The sequence below is a fragment of the Apteryx mantelli genome, chromosome 5 (genome assembly GCF_036417845.1).
Source record: "Apteryx mantelli isolate bAptMan1 chromosome 5, bAptMan1.hap1, whole genome shotgun sequence".
In the NCBI taxonomy this organism is placed as follows: domain Eukaryota; kingdom Metazoa; phylum Chordata; class Aves; order Apterygiformes; family Apterygidae; genus Apteryx; species Apteryx mantelli.
The window spans coordinates 22,326,333-22,348,149 of NC_089982.1; the positions used below are offsets into that span (position 1 = coordinate 22,326,333).

Genomic DNA, 21,817 nt, shown 5'->3' on the forward strand with positions numbered 1-21,817 from the left:
TATCTGTCACACATGATGCTGTAAATGCATAAACTGTAATCTAAGCTTAAGTATGCACCTCTTAGCAACTTGGTAATCTCAAATAGTTACTAACTGTCAGTATGTAATGCACAAACCCTGGGTACTCACAGGCACAGCAATCAGCAGCTGAATTGCAAAACACACAACTGAAAATGAAATGGACTTGATTTGTGTGCTTAGAATCTTTTATTTTGAGGTAGGAAGAGGAGTGTATTTGCAATGGGCTGATCAGAAACGTTCACATTTGTAAAATTATCCTGTCTTGGCTGATCAGAATAAAATAAAGGTATATTCTACAAGAATAGCCTTAGGTATTTTTTTCTTCAACTAAATATTTTTACTTTTTATAAATGAAGATAATTGTTATTATTCTCAATCCAACAAAATAATGCAATAATCATTAAAAATTTCCTTCTTAAAACACTCCTTTATAATAGACTAGAAATGCAATCAGATTTGCAAAAGGATATATTGAGTCCAGCATCATATTGCTTATAATAGTTAGCAGGATAGCTTACATCAACATGCCACGCTTTGTTCACCTTTGTTAAAAATTTAAGATCCCCATGATTAAAAGCAGATCTTTTATCAAATTGTTCATAGGATAGTAATATTCAAGAAGAAATTCCTTTAGAGCCATTTGTTTTACAGATCGAACAGAAGCCAACTTACACTTTTATCTCTCCAAAACTATCTACTCATCCTTGCAGTTTTCTTTCTTACCTTTAGTTTTCTTCTTGCATTGAATTTCTTCAAGCAATCTACTGTCTCTTGTCTGTGCATCATAGAGGCAACAGTAGAACGTTGCTAAGAGAAAAAGAAAGAATTATTTTGAAGTATCCAGCCCGACATCTAGCATTTTATTCACTGTAAAACATGTTTATCATAACCCATGTGGTCCAAGCCTTTAATTTCTACCCAGTGTGACTGTCCCTTTATGCAGGATTCTACATTTTTGGAAAATCTCCAAAGCAACAAAATCAAGAACTTATACTTTGTGCTTCCCATGTGTAAGGTCCTCCTGAAATTAATTAATTTTTCCATATAAATAAGGACTTAAAAAAACCCAAAATCTTAGAATTTGGGTTACATAGTATACACACAAAGTAATATACTCAATTATGGTTTCATAAAATATGCTTTAAAACAAGAAAGAAGGTTTTTTTAGCATTGGTTATATTAGGTGAAGTACAGCAGCAGGAAATATTTAAGAGAACACTCAGCTGTATCTACATTTTTCCTGTAAGCCAAATTAATTTGCATTGCAGTTTTAAAGTCAAGATAATGCAGCCTATTGGAATGAATAAAGGGTTGGGAACTAGCTATACATCTCCCTGTGACTTTCTAAGTACCAGCCAAGACTACCTGCAAAGTCAAACTATAGCATGTACTGGGAACTGGAAAGTGGTGCTGGATCCAATAATAGACAGGTAGCTTCTATTACTCGCAAACTGACTTATAACAAGTACCTTAATTTTCTGCCTTTAAATTTCATGCTTATCATAACGGTTATAGGAAAATGAAAATGTAAAGCATTATGCAACTGAAAATGACTTTCCTGTACATTTTTTCCCTGAGGATTTGCAGTAATACCATGAAGGTATTACAGCCTATTTCTGGCAGTGAACCCCTGCACCATGAAGTTAAGGAAAAGGAGTCTGCTTCTGTGAAACTCTGTCTCAGGCTGGAACCTCAATATATGACGCTATCGACTATATCTGTATAATTACAATTTTACATCTCCCTACTTAAATAGGTGCAATGGAACAGCATGAATAAGGACAAAAATTATCCTCTAAACACCTTCACTGGATGCTGAAGAATACTATAAATTGATTTGCCTGTAAAATTATTTTGTTGAATAAGTGGAAGTTACTTACACAGATCCATGGATGCTTTAGTGCTTCTGATGCTGTGATACGTTTTGCTGGGTTAATAGTAAGCATTTTATTGATAAGGTCTTTTGCTTCAGGAGTCACTGTATCCCACTCTGGTGACGGAAACTTAAGAAAAAACATGTATGTGTATATTAACTTGCATGATCTTGACATGATTTTACATAAAGATTTTTCCTAATACTATTTTTGTAATATTAACTGCTAGCACAACTTAACAGTTTTAAGAAAAAAAAAAAAGCAGTTTGCCACGATTAGAACAGTTTGAATTAGCTGGTTTTATAAATAGTGTTTTCCTCCTTTACTATTCTAATTTTTTATTGATTTTGTTCAGATGAATAGCATTTATGTTTACAGTAATATGATGCCAATTGAAATCCATAGGATAAAATAACAATGGCAGGTGGAATAACAAAATCTAATAAATTCAGAGGCATATGGTCATGCAGTATCTAATACAGTCCTAGTTTCAGTTTAATAAAGATACAAATATTAAGTATTATTATACAATCTCCTTGTTTGCTTTCTTTCAAGTCAATCTTCATGCCAACTGTATAGTTATGGTGTAAAAATCTAATTAGTCATTAATTTAACACCTCCTTGCTCAGCCAAATATTTACACATGCACTCAGAATGTCTGCCCAAATGCAAATGGAATGAAAGATATGCATGTATACTGCTTTTGTGAAGACAGACCTTAAGCCTGAGCACTTCATTTTGAGGTATCCAATAATAAAAAATGATTATTTTTAGATCATAGGAATTTGTTATAATCTAGGCAAAGTACTTCACAAGTATTTACCACATATGTACAATACAGATGCATAGCTCAGTCTCTGCACTTACTCATTTCTTGCCCTCTCAGCTGAAACTATAATTCCCACTGTCATCCTGTTTATTGCTGTATGATTACTTGTTCTCTAGGAAGAAGACTAGGCAGACCATAAATTCATTTCCACTAAAAGGCCATAGCATGACAATCACTTTTCAGTCATTATCGCTCCAGGACTGGATTCAAATAAGTAGCTTAAAAGATAAAAGGTTCTGTGTCTTTTGTTCTTCATCATTCACAAATGGCTTAAATTTGAGCATCAATAGCCCTCTGTCTGTTTAGCTTAGTATAAATGGATGATGTTGCAAAATTCATGTATGCCACCAAAACATCAGTTCTATTTTCCAAATACTTACCAACATTATAATGCGTATTGTTGGAACACACATACAGGTAATGAAACTATTTCTTTTGAAGAGCTCTATGCTGACTTGTATTTACAAAAGTAGGCAATACAACAGTATTGCAGGGTATGTTCAGGCAGCCTAAGACATTATAAAAACAATTTAGAATAATTGATTGGTTTAAGTGATAAACCACAGCAAAAAACCACAGGCATCTGGGAGTTCAGAAATATTTATCACAAGCACAGAGGTCTGAACAGGCTTGTCAAGAAAACATAACATTTGCAGGACTTATACAAGGGCCAGACAATGAAACTGGGAGCATAAGGAAATCAGATTTAAATTGGCATAGGATGTTCCCATCCGTACAAAGTTCATGTTACCAAAGCGGTATTTACCATAGTAAGTAGGTCACAAATATAACCAATACAAAAAAAAAAAAAAAAAAAAGGAAAAAAAAATGAGTTAACTTTTTACTCTAGAAAACTACTGAGAAGTACAATTATAATAAGGTAAGTAGACAGAGTATAGCACATACATCATAAGCACCGGCCTTGATCTGCTGGTAGAGTCTGTGCTGGTCTTCATCCCAGAAAGGAGGATATCCTACCAGGAGGATATAGAGAATGACACCTGCAGAAAGTTTATAGTAGTATTAAGTGATTTAAGGAAACAAACTCCAGAAATTCATTTTGCACCTAAAGTGCATGTAAAACAAATGGCTCAACAGTGGTATCCTAGCTACTGAAAAACACTGCCTATTTCTGCTGGTGATAAGAGTAAACAGAGGGTTCACAGGGCAACAACATCCTACACAGACTGTGGGCACGAATGTGTATCTGACAAAATCAGATCAGGCACGCTGTCTAGCTTCCTGGAGAAAACGATTTTCAATTTTCAACGTTCAACCTATAAAAGACGTTCTATGAAAATGCATTTGCTACCTCTGGTGTATTGTGGCCTGAAGTGGTGCCTTTAAGTTGGAGTTTAACTAAACCTCACGCAAAGAAGATTTGAGCAACTCAAATCTCTATAAATATACAGTTGATGGTAAACTTAAAAGTCCAACCTGCTACTTTTACAGAGATGGTTCACCGCTGACTAAAAAAAAATGCTTTCATAAATAAAACCAAATAAGTGTGAGGAAAAGGAAAAATACTAATTGTTCTCAGGCAGGCGGCTACCCCTTGCCAGTACCATAAGTTACAGTGTCTCAAAGAACTGAATGATAAAAAAAATTGTTCTGCACTCTAGTTACAAAAAACTTAGTTGAAAAATTTAAAACTGCAGTTCTAATATCTTGGTCAGATCAGTTTTTAGGTTGCTTGCGATGCAAATTAAGATTCCGCTTACAGTATGAATTGTTATGTTTTGTAACTGGTTAGGCATAGCACGTCTGCAGGCAGTTTTTTAAAACATTAATGTGTGCTGTGCAGTCATGGCCAAGAATGCAGTGACAACAAATCTTCACAAATAATAATCAAAAATAAATAAAGTTGGAAGAATAACAAGAAATCTGAAGACTTCTAAAAATGAATATATATATATATTTTCTGATATATTTTCTGATGTGGAATATAATGTATTTTGGACACCATCTCTCTTTCTTTTTCTTTAAAGTGGACTGAACACTCTTTCACAATTATTTCTTACCACAGGCCCACATATCCACAGGTTTTCCATAGGGATCTTTTCGTAACACCTCTGGAGAAAGGTATCCTGGAGTACCAGCAAAGCCTGTCAAAAGGAAGGGCAAGTATTCTCAAAAGCTGTACATGCTCTGCAAAAAGCAAGCCATTCTCACCTCAGCCCACAACACACAGGACTTTTTGATGCCATCCAATATTAAACACTTAATGCTGAACTTTCTTTTTTATGGCAATTCACTTAGAAGTGACAATACAGGGAACACTGGTGCAGACTGGGCCCATTCCTTTCTCCCATCATGTCTGGTACAGTTGAGATGACAGCTAAAAGCCAGCTGCTTAACCCACCTACACTAGCACTCCAGGTTCAACAGTGGTGTCAAGGATCTGGCGACAGTGCAACAGTGATACATTTCCAAAAAGATTACAAGATAGCTGATGAAATTTCATTCATGATTTTTGCATAACTGTAAGCCATAGCAAGTCATCCAGTAGTGAGGTGCACATACATTTGCTCAGGGTCAAAAAAGCTAATGGAGTAGAGGTGAGTGTGGGAAGCCTCGATGATCTGAGTGACCCCCTTGGAAATACTAATTGAAAGAGAGAAAATGCACACCACGCATGCCAAAAACTATAAACACTATTACTGTTTTTTTTTTAATCATTAGCCTAAGCTAGTCTATTTTAAATTAGTCCCAATTATAAAATTTATGTCTGTAAACAGGAATCAGTCCTTCAGCTGTCAGCTGTGAAGAATGTTATCACACACACAATACTTCCACTGATATTTATGGGGAACTAATTTACAAAACAGAAGTGCAGCTCAGTTACAGTCTCATAACTATAAAGAACATTTTAAAAATTCAATTCCATCTTATGGAAGTGTTGATTTCTGAATAATCAACATATAGGGCTTGATTTAGAAAAGCTCACAAATAGATAAATATTTCATTTAAAAGGAAAAAAAAAGGAGAGGAAAAACACCATTCTGATTTCCTTGCACAGAAGTGGCAACTCACTTCGGCCAATGCCAGATGGTGGCAATCATTTCCTTGAAGTCATGCCACTTCTGGAAACTTCCTTACAAAAATGAACAAAAAGCATCTCTCCTTTTTTTTTTTAATTTTAATTTTTATTTTTATTACCAGCAGTGCTGTTTTCTCTTTGGAGAAATACAAAATGTAGAAATAATGTAGACTTTTCTTAGGATGCTGTAATTACTAAAAACTTAATGACACATTCATTTCAAGAAACATGCCTGCTCTTTCTAGTATCTTTGCTTAAAATAAATGCTTGGAAGTCCTTAGAAAGGTGAGAATTTGGTGACTTTAATGAAGGACCACACATCATTACTGAAATACCATATTACATTCCACAAAATTTGTGCTGAATGTAAGATAAGCAATGAAACATATGAAAGATGCTGATAACGTATAAAGTCTAGAGCTACGGAAAAAGGAAGCCTTTGCCATGCAGCTGGCAATCATTCTGGGGTGGGAGGAGGAAAAGGAGGAACACATTCTGTATATTTTACTGAGAATATACCTAAAATATTTTAATTAAAAATAGGCTGGCTTTTGCAGTCTCCTGATATGAGAACCATGAATTGTTAAAGAATACTATCACACAGGAAACATATCTTAATCTCCTTTGAGAAGCTGTAAAATAAATATTCTAAGTAGTTTTAAATAGAGTGGTTTCATATTTTTCCTTTAATGAAGCAGTGCTCTACATTAATATTTTTGTTCTTCTTAAAGTGGAAGTTGTCTTGACTCTCAAACTTACCTCAGCTCCATAAACATAATTATACATCACTTGAAACTAAACTTTAGAGTGAAAATAAATATAGTACTTAGTTAACTGCATCCCCTAACAAGTACACAGAATGGGTCTAAGCATATCAGAAACAATTGGTAGAGTTTTAGTTTATATTTTGAACATGAGTCTAAACATCAAAAATAACTGGAATAGTTATAGTTAATACTTTTAACAGGTTTAAAGCATCAAATGCAGAAAAGTATACAGTCACGATTTCAGTGAAAAAGAAAAAGCATACTGCAATTGTTAAACTTATTTATCAGCTAATTCTATGACTTGTCAGAGGGATCCTTATACAAACACGGGTGTGCACTTTTCAGAAAACTACTGCTAATAATAATTACTTTAGCTAAAACAACTCACAAAGTTGAAAACTACTTTTGACTGTAAAATATCTAGAAAAAACTGTATCTCCATATACGCTTATTGTTATATGATTTCAATAAGTATCCAGAGGCCCAAGACAAATGTTATGCTTTGTTGTGTTCAGTGGCGCCTGAGTACATGAGATAGCATGTTACTCTGCCTAAATAGCTTACAGTCTCAAAACCCTCTTATGCAAAGATTACATATATACTTAACTTCATAAATGGTGATTGTGGCTTTGAGCCTAACCTGGATTGAAAGTTAACTGAACATAATCCCACTACATAAATTTAAAGCAAGGTAGAGAAATACACCTTAAACACACAGTAGAAGAGATCACTGCTCTAAGATCTGCCCTGTGCTTTCATCACTCCCTTGTTATATTTAAGGCTTCTCAGAGGCACTTATGCAAGGATACCAAAATAAAATGGCAGAATAAACCAGGTTACTTTAAACAGTCTAGGTAGTACACCTTTGCTAACATACCTTACTCTGACTCAAGAATATTCAGAAATTCAGAAATTCAAATGAGCAGCCCAATGAGAAGATATGGGAAAAAGGCAGCAAGGGGCAAGAGCAAGCAGATGAGAGTAAACACAGGGTAGCAGCCTTCTCTTCCTGCACAGCTGGATCCAAAAGCAAATCTGTACTCAACCTAAGTTTAATGCAACTAGCAAAAAAATTCAGTGGAGCTACTCAAATGAATTAAATTGTGCATATGTTAGTCCAGTCACAGGTCTGGACTTAAATTAAGACAAGATGCCACTAGGACTAAATCTAGCTACCAGTGAGTTAACTGCAGTCCATCCACTGACTTTAATGAGGGGCAATGGGTCACCTGCTTCAATGAGTCAGTGGAGTCTGCCAACACTTTCCCAGTACATTAAACACCTCCTAGCAGGGTGGAGCGTTTCAGCCAAACAGTTGAACACTTTCTATGAACAGGCAAGGAACAGGTTCGCTTTATAAATATGCAAACCAAGAAAGTACCCTGTAGTATTCCACACACACCCAGAACGCTGACCAGTTTCTTGCTGATACATATCCATGGTTTGAACAGAAAAGCTACCATCACACTATTTCTGCAGGATAGAGGACTACACCAAAAAAACAATATTTATGCAGAGCTATAATTAGAATCAGAGCAAATCATGAGTCAGTAAGTGCTGGGGAAACCAGTGAAAACAGAAAAATTTTCTGGAAGGAAGCAAGAGAAAGTTCAAACCACCAAACACACAGGAGTTCATGTTCTGCCTTGTAAAGCAGTCATAAGAAGATGGAAGGAAGGAACTCAGATCATTACAGAAAGGTTTTGCAGAGAAAGTTCCAAAAGAGGCAGAGAACTCTCTAGTCTTATTAAATACTACGAACAAAAAAAAAAGCTACATTAGACTACGTTCCTCTATTCTGTCATTGCTGGCTTATCTGTCCCTTATATATAGCTTTTGAAGATACTCTGTTCACTTTCCTTTCTATCAAGTTCAACATGGAAGTCCTCATGACAACTCTACAACAAGCCCTTGCAAGCACCAAATGGCCAAAAAATATGGTGCAAGATTTTACAGAGCGCTGCAAAATCCTTTATATCATCTGCATCCATACCGATAAATCATCTAAAGAAAATACTCCTGAAATCAAGTTCAGTCTGCTGATATTTTTCCTTCTTGAGATGCTTCCTCTGTTTTCCTGATGTTTTTGTCATTAAAACAAATCAGTTAGATTTTATCTTATTTCTGATCAATTCCCTTTGTACTGGTCTACTTGCTAATGTGCAATGGCAACCTCCACTGTCTTTTGTGGATTACTGAAATCCACTTATATAAAGGCTGGGATTTAAAACAACAGCTTGGGCTTATAAAGCTAGCAACATATGTCTAATGGCACTGCCTGTGCATGCACATGTAGATATATCCTAGACTTCAAACACTTGGTATCTCAACCTACTGCCTGCACAAAATCTTTTGTGCTGTTACACTAAGCTTTGACTGCAAACTTACAATCACTTTGTTCAAGTTTAAGCTGCATTTTCTAGCTACTCTAAGTGAGAATATGTAGCTGCTATAAATATTTTATTCAGTATTATTTCCCCCTTGGATTTATGACGACTTTTGTCTTGTGCTTCACATCAGTTCGTATTTGAGCTAGAGGCATCACATTTGTACACATCCTATTATTTAAAATGAACACTATTAAATCTTTTTTGTGCGCTTTTCTTTTGGACATGTATTAACTGTAACAAACAATATGTAATCAGGATTTTTTTTAACATTAACTCAAAAAGGAATAGTTCAGTGGAGCTGGAGAGAAGTGCGTAATAAACAGTTCACTACCCTCCTTCCTTTTTGCATATCCTGAACTGGAGTATTCAGGACTCTAGCAGATACATCCCAAGTATTAATTCTGGAGGTCTGGTTTACACCAGTGAATTTCCATCTTCAGGAAGGCAGAAATCCTCCATTTCCTGGTGTGAAGCACAGAACGCCTTTTGATGGTCATAAGCACTCATGGAGTTTGCCTCCTGAATCTGATATATCTTTGTTACCATCACCATCAAACAAGTATACTCTCGATCCCCTTCAGATGACGATAATGTTTCCAAATGACATAAGCTGTGCATAAACTTCCTTTTCCAGAGTGCTGCACCCATTTTTTGACGCTTTTAACAATTCTTTCCCTTCCTGGGCTTATGGTCTCTGTGATCTGCCATATGAATTGCTCATGTATTAGCCATTGTATATTTTTACTAAGTCAGCTTATTTAGACACCAGTGGGTCAAGGAACAGTTGTATGAATAGCTTTACTAGCAGATCCGAGGGGGCAGTCACCTCTAGGCAGCAATATGAACAGCTGGGAGAGATAACTTGTACCGTCACAGCAAGATCTAGATGCAGGCATCTGTCTACAGCCTTAGATACTCAAATCCCATGTGTTTGGTGTTTTTTTGCTTAAATTACATTCTGAAGTGCTTTAGAATAAAATTTTCAGATATTTCCAGCTGACTCAGACAACATGTTTAAATTACAGGGCAAGTGCACTAAGCAGAATTGACTCGTAATCTTGATCCTCAGTCACCTGGATTGAACATCTGACTGGAAACCACCCATCTCCCTCCCAGCCTGTACATCCACATTTCCTTCCTGTAGGTACACAGGAGAGAGTGGGGAAGAAGTGGGGGTGCTTGTGTGCACCCATGTCACAGTGGAACATAAAGTCAGGCAAAGCTAGGACAAGATACAAATCAGGAAACCTGAGTTTCATGGTCAGATCAGTGCCACTTAGCCTACTTGCAAAAAGGACATTTCTAAAACTATATTTACTAGAAGCATGAATAAAAAAATTCTCTCTCCCTCCTTCTCCTTACCAGTATCGTTGTGCTGGCATAATCCCCAGCATGAACACAGCTGTGCCAACAGAATAAACTTCTGCCAGTTTATTTTATGTCATTTGGCACAGTGATTTAGCTTTGCCAGTAAAAAGAAGGCTATGAGGCAGAGCCCCTTCTTGTGTAAGCAAGCTCTCAGATTTGGAAATGTAGCCACAAGTCAGCTTTGAGATTTTATTTTGTCTTTTTAAAGCAAAGAAGGTTTGCTGCCAAGCTCTGCTCAATTCAGTGAGAATTGTAGATAACATTTTTCCTGCAGGAAAAGGTCTAAAGTGTAGCCAGATGTAGAGACTGAACTATGAACAAAACACTCCTTAGAACTATATATATCAAGTAATCATACAGCTACATGTTTCACATTAGGGTGAGAGCTGGGAGGTTTGGGAGGCTTAATGGCAACACAGAATAAATGGTAAGATAAATAAAAAAAGATCTACTTACCAAACCAAGCTTGTTGTTCTCCTTGGACTTCTATAGCCAACCCAAAGTCTGCCAGTTTTACTGCTGCTCCCTTGGATTTGCTAGCTAAAAGCAAGTTCTCAGGCTTTATTCAGAGAGAGAAAAAATTGAGATGAAAAGATAAGTAAATATATCTTAGACAGTTTTTCACTTTATTTTATTTAATTAAGGCAATCTGGAAGAGAACAATTACTTAGAAAAGAGAAAAAACACATGCATTTCTCCATAAAAAACCTGCACTTTCCATTCCTACTTGGGAAGGACCACCAGGCCTGTAAATAGTCTTCACGATCCCGTATGAGAGCAAGGCTCAGGGCAACATGCAGACCTACTAGAGAACTATGTAAACGGGAATGGTCATATAGAATTGTAAAACTTGTTTGTGTAATAGAACAATTCAGAGAGTATTTAATAGTTCAGTACCACAAAAATGCTGCAGAAAAAAAACAAAAGAGAAATCCTTTATCTGATGACTGGCTTAACTTATGCAGTTTGCAGGATTAGGTATCTGTAATCATCAAACGAACAGAGTATAAATGTGTTTTCCATCATGGCTTAACAATAACACTCATATTTTTACGTCTGTATTTAGAGTGCAGGTGTATTTACAGTTCAAATCTTTCAGCAAAAGCAGCATGCCCACAGTTGTGCTTACATAGAACCTACAACAAATACCACTTTCTGAAGTTGAAAACAAATTTGCAAAAAAATCCCGCTTTGCTCTTTTTTGGGGTATGTCAGTCACATCTGAAATTAAATGCTACAATATATTTACATAGTTAAAAGAATTTGAACATTACCAATGGTGTTCATTCTAGCCTTCATAACGTATCCTTCTAACTTCATTTAGCAAATACATCAAACGTGAATTGTCCAAAGATAAATTTATCCTTTGAACCCTAACCTTTTTCATAACTTACAGAATACTTTAGAGTCCAACATATAATTTCAGAAAACTGTGAGCTCTACAGGCTTTCCTTGGCCTTTCTTTCTTTCTTTCCCATCTCCATTATTTTCAGAAAATGGTTTTGTTTCATATTTACCCAATAACAAAACCTCTGTTTCAAGGGTATTGCTGCGACTTTTCCAGGAGCAATTTTTGTAGTGGTACGTCCACAAAGGAATTCACTACATCCAGACTGGCACTGGGGACCCAATCCTGCAAAATCTTAAACCTGTATTTCATTTTAAACCCAGGAACAATCATGTAAGCTTCCAAGAGACTATTCACGCGATTACAGCTAATCCTGTGCAGGTACTGATCTTGGGAACAATTAAGAGTATAAGCTTCTTTGGACAAAGACTACCTTTAATACATCTGCCAAGTATCCAGCAAAATATGCTTGAGCCTAATTAAGACCTCTTTAATTTTAGTAAACAATACTACTGGTCCAGGCAAAATCTTTAGTTTAAAAGGGTTTCTTCCCCTCTCTCTCGTCAAACTGTAAACTACCTTTTTTTCAATTTGCAAACACTGAAAATATTGAGACTCTTCTGACAGGTACAGGAAATGACAAAATAGTTACAACTACATGTGCATTTCTCCCTTCCTAGTTCAAAAGGAAAATCTTTTTTACCCTTCATAAAGAAATGTTTGAAGTAAAGGAGAATGAAAATCATTCTCTCGGTTATCCCTATCATGTGATATCATAAAGAACTTTGCATTAAAAAGCTGTCACCAATAATTACTTGATGAATCTCATATATACCACATTAAAAAAATAAAAATTAAGCTTTCTCAGAATAAAATTTAATCTTTATATTCTATTATTAATAACAAATTCAACTACATTATACCGACCACTGAACAAACAGCTTAGGATTCTTCTCTAGGTTTATCAATATTCATTTAAGCAATGTCACACTGTTTGCCACTTAACCACACCTATTTCAATATATGGTCCCATATGCTCTTAAAGGTTTTCTATCAGAGTAAGAAAAGTTTACAGTAATTACTTCCTAGAATGCACTACTTATATAAACCTCTCATAGCAATGGCTGATCTTATTTGGCTGTGACCTTCAGCAATCCAAAAGCAGTGAAATGCCACACACTCTTGGTTGAAACACAAGTACTAATCTATCAAGCACATACCACTTTGCAACGTGCGATTCTATTCAAAATAAGTTTTTGGGCATTTTTTGGTGCTGGAGGGTTTTTTCTTGTTTGCTTGCTTTGGCTTCTTTTTACTCCATTACATGTCTTTAATCTGCCAATCAAAGTGCTCTACATAGATACTATTGTCATAATATAAATATGTTTCAACAGAAAATGAAGCAGATTTACTGATTTACCATGCCAAAAGGCAACAGCCTTTTGGGCAATGGTGTGTGGGACTATGTCCTTAAACAAATGCAGCTGTCGCTTCAGGATGATGAGAAACACACTAGATAATTATCATGCATGAACTCAGAAAGACTGCAAGGACTTGGAAAATCTTAACAGCCCAGCCAGGGTCACTCAAAACTCACAGTTTGGATTGGACAGTGTCACCTTGTGTTACTGGGAGACTGGCTGCAGTCATGCATGTAGATTGGCAGTGTTAACTAATAAAATTACTTGTGAATAAATTAACATGCTTTGTGCCTTACTGTTCTAAAGGTCTTTATTCTTAAAAATCAAGTATTTGTGCCTCCGTATATTTTTCCTTGAATACATCTAGAGCATCAACTTTTTTTTTTTTTAATTTAACTATTTAACTTCAATGGGAAATGCAAGAGGGTCGTCATCATACAGTTTCACAAAAGAAGTAATGCTGCTGACTGCCAGGGCTCGAAATTCCTACACGAAAGTACACTCCTACCATCTGTTAGAGACAGACAGGTTATTTTTTTCTGGATCTAGGATCCATCACCATTCTGACTTGTACCAAGGATTACAAACAAGGCAGCAATAAGCAGTTTTGCAGGTTATAAGAGGCTGCAAGAGCTCCTGTTTGCTATTAAATCACACTGAAAGGCAAGTTAAATAAAATCAGATTGTCCCACTCTATATCTCCCCCTTTCCTTCCCCTTCCCAACCCAAACATGTCCTCAGATTGTGATCCGAGTTACTGGAAAAAGTCTATCAAGTTTTGGGGCAGTTTAGGTATTCACAGCAAGTATTCACATCCATCTTTCACGTGTCTTGTAGTTTTGGTCCCATGCCTTTGCATCTTCTTTTCTGTACATTCTCCAGACATCTCTGTGCAGAGAGTTCTGTTGGTATTTTATCACAGTCTTTCATTTCACTCACTTTTTTTTTTTCCTTGACACAAGGCAGTAACTGAACAAGGATGACTTTCTGTTTCCTGAAGTTTTCACTTTCAGAAATGAAACTAAGTACTACAGCTTGCAGAAACAGATTTTTCTCACTGTTTCCAATTCATTCTGGAATTGCCAGAATAAGAAATCCACACATCGTCTGGAGCACAGGACCAGCTGGATTTCATGCATTTGTGATGAAAAGGTTATTTTGTATGAATGTATGAAAGGTACTAAAAAGCACTTCTTATTCTGTAAGTTTACACGGCTACAGTCTAGGGTTTTTTATCCTTTTTCATGCAATAAGCATAATGCTGTGTGTACAGTGAGGAAAGGAATCTTCGGAGCAGCTGGACAAACTGGACATCCTTTAATTTAAACTTGTTAAATATCATCCAGCTGCCATGCAGGATATATACATTGGATAGAGACTTGTCATTCTGATGTTGTACAAATGTGACACAAGAAAATCCAGAAGCACAAAATAAGTAGAAAATTTTGTTGGTGTCTTTGGAAAGCATCATATTCTCTAAGCTTTCAGAGTGTAACCCTTTATGATTATGTAGGACAACAACAAAGACTTTTATAAACTAACACAGCTACTATAATAGTGTCTTCTCTGGGGTGAAGGATGGCAAGAAAGGAGACAGCATTCTGACTCCAACATCATTACTAATGATAAACATTCGAAAACTCATGTCTTGGGAGGAAATTCCTGCTCTCTGTAACTCATTCAAAAAGAAAAATAAGAGACAGAGAAGCCGTGCCAGAAAGTATTAGCACGTTTCACTGCCTTAGCCAACATGCCATTTTTTCTCTGCTTTGGTAAAGGATCTCATTTTGGATAGTAAGCTTCCATTTGCTTTCAATATGAACAGTCTTCTTTACTTGAGATTCTGAAGCCCAGGTGCTCAAATTAAGTACTCTCCTTTATCCACAAAGATAGTTTACCACCAGGTCTGAGAGACAAAATTGTCTCTCTGAGCTTTCCAGTAAAAGAAAATGAACTTCGCTTGTTTCTTTCCATCTCCAACATACTTTAAATGCATGAAGTATTTCTGCAGCAGAAGTCTCCAGTCAGTTGGGAATTAACACGGTTAAGAAACAGGTAATACTCTTTTCAACGCAAGAGTTTCCTTCCGAAGCTTCTGTTCCAGCACTAGCATTCACCTGGGAAGAAGTCAATTCTTTGGGAACACACATGGTAAGAACAGTGAGAGAATCCCAGCTCTTTAAAGATGTTTGACAGCCATCTGAATGGGAACTGGTGGAGAGATAGGTCTTTTTACTAGCAATCTCCTAGCCTCTGGCTTTTCATCACTAAAATGTGTGACTTGGAAACATCAGTATGCTTCCCAGAAGCACGTCAAGTCATGTTGACGTAAGATCCAAAGCTCCCTCCCCAGAAAGCTCAGGATGAGAGAGAGGAAGATTGTGTATTTAACAAATACACCAAATACTTGAAAAGTAACTACTGTTTTCCCTGGTACTGACAAATTAAGATGACAGCGGACTCGGATGGCTGCGTCTTGCACAGGCCAGATCCGGACAGTTAGGTACTGGCAAGCCGCAAGCCTTCAGTGGATTTTCTCCAGTGAATCCCAGGAGTTCGTTCTTGCGTACAGGTGAAGCAAACGGAAAAAAAAAGTTTACGTTTCCACTGAACAAGGCTCTTAACTTCGGGGCTCTCTGCTCTGGCACTGAACAGCCCGGCTGGGACGAGTGAAGGCAGCCGCTCCGGCTGGGGAAGGCTCCGAGGCGGCGGAGGCAGGCGGCCGCGCAGGGCCGGCGGCTGTCCGCGGCCCGGCGCGGAGCCGTGTGTGGGGGAGCGGCCGGGGCACCACTCACCTTGAGGTCGCGATGGACTACGCCCATCTGATGGCAGTGTAGCACAGCCTCCAGGATCTGCTGAATGCAATGACTGCATGCAAACACCGGGGGGCGCGTGTTAGTTCCAAGCGCGCGCTCGCCGCCCGCACGCCCGCAGCGAGGCGCCGGGGCGGCGGCGCGGCCCGGGGCGGCCCGCGGCGGGGCGGGGGGGGGCGCCGCACTCCGCGCTCCGCGCTCCGCGCACGGCCCCGCGCCGCCGCGCCGCGCCGCGCAGAGCACGACGGCCTCAGGCACCGCCGCAGCGGGACCCCCTCAGCGCAAGGGGCCGGGGGAAAAACGGCAGGTCGGAGACATGCCTTTTTTTTCTTTTTTTTTTTTAAGACGAATTTTGGAAAGAAAATTTTAGGAAAAGCATACAAATTTTGAAGGTCTGCCAATGAACGGTTGACAAGGTCGTATTAAATATTTCCTCTCCTCTGTACTTTTTCCTCCTTTACTTACTGAGAGTGCTCTCAGAGATGTGGGAAATTGTAGTGGCTACTGAGGTAAAAAACACTCCAAGCGAGGTGTTTTAGATAAATTATTAACTTCTCACAGTTCAATTTAGCCGGCAGTATCATCACTTGCCTGAGGGTTCGTCATACTCTACTGCAGCAATGTGCGACCAGTTGTTCTGCTACTGCAACCCAGGGTCTCAAACAGAAGTGGCATTTAAATCTGCAAGCTGACATACATCACAGCCAAAGTTCACCTCCATGTGCGAACACAGTGAGACATGGAAACCCGTAATGAAATACCAGACACGTTCAACAGCATGGGATAAATCCAGCACCTCGGAAGGAGACAGTGTTTTGGCAACCATTCCCCCTTTTGCCATGATGTATATTAGGCCTGTAGACTTGCAAACTGGAAAGAGGCGTCATGCATTATTTGCTCATTGAGTTGTTTTGAGGGTGAGTAGGATAGGCAAGGGAACATCGCAGACAACCCACCCTCTGCCCCTACCCAACGGAAAAAAAACGAAATTCTTATCCAATTGATGGGCACCAGATACTGACCTTCAGGTCTCTGTGCACTATGCCATTTAGATGACAATGATTAACACTTTCTAGAATCTGCTGTATACAATGACTGCAAAGATACAAGGGCAGAATGGAAGGGAGAACATTTTAAAGGCACATAATCACATTAAATACAAAAGAAAATAAAACTTAAAAAAATTATAAAGAACAAAAACAATTTTACACCCCCTGACAAGTCCTGATTGTACATTGAGCTGGAACAAAACAATGTTGAATACAGAGATACTTCCAGCTCTAACACATCTGAAAAACAAAACAAAAAAAACCAAAAAGCCCCCTAAAACAAACCCCAAAGAAACAAACCAAAAAAGACATCTAACATGGAACATATGACACCTATTAGACAGAATCATGATGCTGTATCTTCATTCAGCAGTATGGAAGCTTCTTCCAGTTTCCAAAAACTGCTATAGGAAAAATAAACTGGAGGCAATAAACTATTTAGTGATATCTGCTATATTTTTGAGATTTTTTTTCAAAAACTTAACATTACAACAACGCTGAAACAAGAATACATTCAGAAATGAAATGATATACAAAAACAAATGAAAAAACAAAAAAAAATTCAAAAGCTAAGGAAAAGCAAAACATTTCCCATTTTGAATCTAATGGTTTCTTAAACTATTAGTAGAATAATGCCAAGTCATTCAAAAAGGAGGCATGCATTTTCATTTAAAATAGTGTCAAGCAATAGTTTGGTTAGGAGCCACTCATCAAATGGAAATCTACATTAAAAAATGGGGACAAAAGTTTTATTTTGGAGTTTAAAAAAATGAATTAGCACCTATTTTTCCATGTCCAGGTTTGCAAGCTTTGGCCAGCCTACAGTGCCAAAAAGCACAGTTAAAATATTCATCTTTTACAGCACTGGAACTTTGTCAGATGTTTTTCGGCACCACAAGAGCTTATAAATATTTTTTTAAAGATATCATCGTGGCAGAAGTCTGCGACTAAGTAATACATAGCAGTCAGGGGCCAAGGATCTAATACTGCTCATCCAAAATGTGTTGGCCATGGAATTCAGAAGGAATGGTCATAAATCAGTAACTGGAGCCCAAACCTGAAAACCCTTTCTTATGTGAGTAGTTCACAACTCACTGAACTAGACTGCTCATAGGAATAAGGACTACTTGCATGAGTAAGGGCTTGCAGGAGCAGACCAGTATTACGATGACAGAATATGCATCTATAAAGACCATTAACTATTTCTAAAGGGATAACACACGTTCACACACATACACACTATATATATATAGATATATATATATACATGAATATATATATAAATATATTAAAAAAGAGATACATGACAACTAGATATTTCACTTATTTGATCAAGTTTTTACTAAATATATAAATACATATATATATATGAGATATATATATATATATGCACAGCCCCTTCAAATATGCAACAACTCTAGAAAAATATCATTATAGTTTTTCATTTTTAATCACAATTATCTTAAAACACACAATGACACCATATGCTGGCCTTTGGCATCAATATTATAAATTTTGCCTGAATCAAGAAGGTAAGAATCATTCAACTATTCATGAAAAATAGCCTGTCTCCCTGCACCCCACCTCAACTACTGATCTAGTTTTCTCTTCTACAGTATGTTTTGCCATATCTTATTGTAGATTTAAATGCTTAAAGTAATGATGTTCCCTGCAAATTAGCCTATTAAACAGTGTGTGGACGCTTCCTAATATTCAGCCTAACTTCTCATTTGTTCATTATTAACCTAACACTGTTGTTATAGACACTTAATGCTTTCCAGGCATCTATTAATAACTCCTAATATAAAGGAATAGCTGAAAATTACACATTCTGAATATGTATCACTGGTGGTATGTGATTACGAATACACAAAACCATGATGATTCTTTAAATTTACTTTGAGAGAAATTTTCTGTACAGAGTGCAGCAGTAGGAGAAGTTTTCTTTAAATAAAGTAATTGACCACAATGTTTAAGATTTATTATTATATGAGGGCAAACAGACCCTGAAATGAAAAAATGGCCCTGCTACTTTGTATTAGCATGCAAATATGATAATCTTCAACTTATTCTTCAAGTTTTTCAAACAAGCGCTTGCAGCAAATTACTTGAGATTTCAGATTTGAGCTCAGACTGTGAGATGCACAGTACGATTGCTTATTCATGAAAGACAACAAAAGTGTTTAAATACAAAAATGAAATTAATCTTTCTGGATCCAGATCAAAAGTGGTATTTAATATAAAATTCTTTTCAAAACCAACATGCATTTCAAACATCTACCAACAAATATGAGAAACCCTGGTTGACATAGCTGTAATGTTACTTCCAGTTTACAAAAAAGAAAAATGAGTAAGATTTTTTCACAAGCTAACAAAGGTTTAACAAACTGAGATAAAATTTCAGCATTTTTAGATCAGCATATGGCAAGATTTCATGAGTTTGCCATCACACAGTCTTGAGCTCAAAACCCCAAACTATGCCTCTTCCAATCATGAGAGAACTCTAGGAGAAATCCTAGAGGTTCACAGACCATGCTAGTCTAACTGATGCCAAACACCATGAGATAATTAAGTAACAATGCTAGAATTATGAAGGACAACATCAGAAAAACAAATGACTTACCTGGCATCTGCTTCACTGTAATATTCTCTTGCAACTATATCTTCAAACAGTTCACCTCCAGTGACTCTGTTAATAAAAGCAAGATAGGCCAGGAGATTTCAGAAGTGGAAACAAGTATCTTAAATGAAGCTCGACAGGGAGAGGTCAGAAAGGAATAACCAAAATATTTGTACAGAAATGAAAGAGGTCTTGACAACAGTGTGGAAGAATTGCATCCTAAAGTTTGTCAATCTAAATGTTATATGAATAACAAGGATGTGGTGGAAGAGCAATCATAACTGGAAAACAAAAACAAAGAGCAGCAGCTTACTGGGCAAGATGCCAAAACTGAGAAAAGGGTGTTAAGAGTAAGAAGTAAAACCTAAATGAATGAAAGGGAACTGACCAGCAAGGGAAGCTGTGGCTGAAGTTCAGAAAAGCTCAGGATAAATAGAGAACTGCAACAACCAAGCTGGAGTTAGACTTAAGAAAGGAAAATTCAATAATCATATGAAGTGAAAAGGTCTTTAGGTGTAGGTCAAAACACAACAGAGATAGAATCCATGTGCTCCAATTTTGTGGTTTTGCTAGGAGAATTACTGAGTTGGAGGGAGACAGACTATTAGTAGAAGTGGAGTACCTTAATCAATCTAATGGCAGATTTTTTCTCCTAAAATATTTTCAGTTATGCTTTTGTCAAGAAACGAGGAATACTTTAGTGAAATTGCCAAATACATGAAGAGGCATTAATAGTACAGAGGAAGAATTGTATGATCCAGAAGACCAGTAACAGAAGCAACTGGATCTGGTTGTATACTTAGGATTTTCACTGTGCAACCAGTAGTTTATTAGTAGAAAGTGACTAAAAACAAATAAAACTGTGTTATTAGTCAATCAAAGTAGGACAGCCCAGAATAAATCACCAACAGGGTGCTGCCATAGTCCTGGAAAGCTTTTAAAATAGAGTCACAGTAACGTCTTTCCATAGAGCAGTAAAATCATTCCTCATATACTGTATACCATTCTGGTAACTCATGTTCAAGAAGGGGGAATTAAAACAACAATATGAGAAGAAAATTGCTATTAGACTATCCATTCACTTACTCATCCTACCTTCTCAGAGAAGCAAAGTTAGTGTAGCTTGGCAAAACAAAGTTCAAGAGGGCTATGACAACTTTCTAAAAATAAATATTGAAGACAAAGAGCATAAATACCATAAAGGAGAGCTGTGAGAGACAATATTGGCACAATAATAAATGAGCATAAAATACCCATGAATAAATATAGGCCCAAAATCTGAAGAAGGTTTCTAACTACAATATAGCTGGGGCAATTAACAGTATTTGGCAAAGTAACTGAGACAGGTGTTCTCTTTTTAAGATGAAGATTGATGAGCTTTTTAATAAACTCATAAAACTTGGCTGCCAGTGTCAGCAAGAGATTGGACTCAGAGAAAGACGAAGATCTTTCAAGTACTATACTCTAAAATTTCTCTTTTATGGAATACACTGACATACTTTCCCAGCTAAATGCAGATCTTCATATATTTAGATGCTGTGTTGGACAGCTGAAAACAGATGCAAACCTTGAAAAGGCACACAGTGTGGAGTACCCACCTGCACAGCCTCAACAGAGCACCTTGTACAGGACACATGAGTTAGTCTGATTCCTGTTTCCCAAAACCTCAATCCCACTTACATGCTCACATAAATAAAATGATTCCTAGATGGGAAGTCAAAGTCCATATTTCAATACTGTTTAAGAAAAACTTTCATAGAGCACAGTCTGTTGTCAATAAATTCCCAAGCTTAAAGCAGGAGTGGGCTACAACAAACTTGTGTTAAGACGCTTAAAAATCTATACTATCACTAACATCTCTACTGAATACAATTTTTTTTTTCAAATAATGTCAAAAATTAAGAGTGAGGATACTTGGAATCTTCAGAAACAAAACATTCAGTTTCAAATTACTGTAATAACAGTTCATTGTAGATCCCAGTTATTCGGACATATTAGATGAGGACAGAAATGAACTGCTCAACCAGTGACATAACTCCTTTCTTTGAGAAAGGTGGTTTAAATTTTTATTTTCTTGTTTCCATATATATTTGGGCTACATCATCCTTTTCTGAGTTCACACCATACTAACTTTGGAAAGTAATCACTTTCTTAGAATGCTATTTTGTACAAAAATCTGCAACAAAATCTGTAGGAAGTAAAATAACATGCTGCCTGATTTGTACTCTGTCGTTCTTTTTTTCTTTCTGTCTTCTACCTTCCAGAAACTGTCTTTGG

The 21,817-nt window shown here is 37.0% G+C and overlaps 1 protein-coding gene across 5 annotated transcripts in view; it reads right to left on the reverse strand.

Moving 5' to 3' along the window:
- CAMK2D (calcium/calmodulin dependent protein kinase II delta) overlaps positions 1-21,817 on the reverse strand; it is a 257,903-nt gene that overhangs the window by 124,801 nt on the left and 111,285 nt on the right. For all 5 annotated transcript variants that reach the window (XR_010884354.1, XR_010884353.1, XR_010884355.1 and 2 more), the window contains exons 5-11: positions 19,544-19,609; positions 16,894-16,966; positions 10,746-10,848; positions 4,746-4,829; positions 3,631-3,725; positions 1,902-2,024; positions 745-828 (exon numbers count right to left, since the gene is read on the reverse strand). Coding sequence is in view for 2 of the 5 variants with exons in the window: in XM_067297631.1 (XP_067153732.1) it covers positions 745-828; positions 1,902-2,024; positions 3,631-3,725; positions 4,746-4,829; positions 10,746-10,848; positions 16,894-16,966; positions 19,544-19,609 (628 nt within the window). In the remaining 3 variants the exon portion in view is untranslated. The remainder of the gene's footprint in view (positions 1-744; positions 829-1,901; positions 2,025-3,630; positions 3,726-4,745; positions 4,830-10,745; positions 10,849-16,893; positions 16,967-19,543; positions 19,610-21,817) is intronic.